At 43.7% G+C, this 2,284-nt stretch overlaps 1 protein-coding gene across 1 annotated transcript; it reads right to left on the bottom strand.

The window, feature by feature from the left end:
- Positions 1-674: 674 nt before the first annotated feature.
- On the bottom strand, positions 675-1,674 carry LOC112246736 (transmembrane protein 275-like). Its single transcript, XM_024415255.1, has one exon. The coding sequence runs from the start codon at positions 1,573-1,575 to the stop codon at positions 835-837; it is 741 nt and encodes a 246-aa protein (XP_024271023.1). The 5' UTR covers positions 1,576-1,674; the 3' UTR covers positions 675-834.
- Positions 1,675-2,284: the final 610 nt, after the last annotated feature.

Raw genomic sequence — 2,284 nt, 5'->3', positions numbered from 1 at the left:
GATGGTAGGCTTTGTTACTTTGGTCCCAGCTCTCTGCAGGTCATTCACTAGGTCCCTCCGTGTGGTTCTGGGAGTTTTGCTCACCGTTCTTGTGATCATTTTGACACCACGGGGTGAGATCTTGCTTGGAGCCCCAGATCGAGGGAGATTATCAGTGGTCTTGTATGTCTTCCATTTCCTAATAATTGCTCCCACAGTTGATTTCTTCAAACCAAGCTGCTTACCTATTGCAGATTCAGTCTTCCCAGCCTGGTGCAGGTCTACAATTTTGTTTCTGGTGTCCTTTGACAGCTCTTTTGTCTTGACCATAGTGGAGTTTGGAGTGTGACTGTTTGAGGTTGTGGACAGGTGTCTTTTATACTGATAACAAGTTCAAACAGGTGCCATTAATACAGCTAACGAGTGGAGGACAGAGGAGCCTCTTAAAGAAGAAGTTACAGGTCTGTGAGAGCCAGAAATCTTTGCTTGTTTGTAGGTGACCAAATACTTATTTTCCACCATAATTTGCAAAAAAATTAATTAAAAATCCTACAATGTGATTTTCTGGATTTTTTTTCTCATTTTGTCTGTCATAGTTGAAGTGTACCTATGATGAAAATTACAGGCCTCTCTCATCTTTTTAGGTGGGAGAACTTGCACAGTTGGTGGCTGACTAAATACTTTTTTGCCCCACTGTATATAGTACCAGTTTATAGTACTAGAGGGATATTTAACCTTTATTTAACTAGGCAAGTCAATATATAGTGATACACAGGTCATTGTCACACAGGATATAGTACCAGTTTATGTAATAGCCAGTAGACAGCCATGCTACGTTGGGCAAGGCTTGTATAGTCACGTCATCTGGATGCTCCCCTTATCTTCAATATCAGCAGTCAATGCCTGGTCCTCAGAGGTCAAAAGCTGGTCCTCAGAGGTCAAAAGCTGGTCCTCAGAGGTCAAGAGCTGGTCCTCAGAGGTCAAGATCTGGTCCTCAGAGGTCAAGAGCTGGTCATCAGGTCTCACATCTATATCATAGGCCTCTGAGCTGGCGAGATCACAGGCCCTGGGGGCGGGGCCATCCTCACAGGCCCCTACTGCAGAGGTATCCCCATGGGCGGAGTTACTAGACTTGTGGGAGGAGCTCTGAGAGTTGGTGGGACTGAGCTGCACAGCAGTGGTGTCCTGCAGCGTGTGCTCGCTCGTCTCCATCTCAAATGTGACGCCGGCCCCTATCCGCGTCCGACCCCAGCTCTCGTCCCCCTTGGCCTTGCCGGCATTGTGGGTTGGTGGCCGCCGCCCACACACACAGCACGCCCCAAAAAAGGACAGGGCCACCAGTAGGAGGAGGGGCCCGATGACGATGGGTGGGTTGCTGGTGGGGATGAAGGACTTGAAAGCAAAGGCCCCCACCAGGGTGATGTTGATGCCCGCCAGCATAATGCACAGGCCACAGGCGCAGCACAGGGCCGGGGAGGGGAGTCTCTGGGGCCGTTTCCCGAATACCGTTTTGGGCCCCGAGCTCTTATCGGGAAGGACCATCTCTCCAGGCTTTATGTTGTATACTGTCGAATTCAGATATTTTTGGGATTGCATATTACTTAATTATTTTATGGTGTCAGCTAAAATACAATTTAATAGTCTTGATTAATGACAACATAATCCAGCCCAAATGCAGGACAGGTCTGAGTTTTCTCTGCCCTACAAGAGATAGACAGAAGAGTCAGATGATGTGTTCCTGTCATAGACATAGGTTTTCAACAAAATAAATCATTGTCACACAGGTCTAAAGGCAACTGACATTGAGGGAGAAAAGCTGATGCATTATGCATACATGACGAGTAATAAATGCTACAAAGACTAGATAAATCAACGGTATTATTATCTTCAGCTCTGCAACATATTGATGCCTAGTTTTTTCACAGAGAATAAGAAATTCTGATTTTCTTGTATTTTGTTCATATATATATTCCTAAGTACACAATGAACAAGTACACTGGGTTCTGATATGTTCGCAGACGATCATTTACATTTTGAAGAGGTATTGGTCTTATATTACATGGTTAAAAGTGTATTAGACTACATAAATATATGTCTTAGACTGACACATAGCCAATAAACTGGAGCATTTTGACAGATTAGATTACCCTGATAAAACAATAAAAAATATAACTATCATTACAGGAGTTATTTTATTTAAATGGTCGTTTAAAGACCAATTTATATTCTATAATCACTGATTGGCATTGGACTATTCACTCAGAACAGAAAATATGTAATATTCTTTTGGTGATGAAAACAAATA

This window comes from Oncorhynchus tshawytscha, linkage group LG06, assembly GCF_018296145.1.
Source record: "Oncorhynchus tshawytscha isolate Ot180627B linkage group LG06, Otsh_v2.0, whole genome shotgun sequence".
NCBI lineage: Eukaryota > Metazoa > Chordata > Actinopteri > Salmoniformes > Salmonidae > Oncorhynchus > Oncorhynchus tshawytscha.
The sequence above is the reverse complement of the archived record's forward strand: the minus strand, read 5'-3'. Positions and strand labels throughout refer to the sequence as shown.

Coding starts and splice junctions, on each gene's coding strand:
- LOC112246736 (XM_024415255.1), bottom strand. CDS start 1,575: ATGCAATCCCAAAAATATCTGAATTCGACAGTATACAACATAAAGCCT.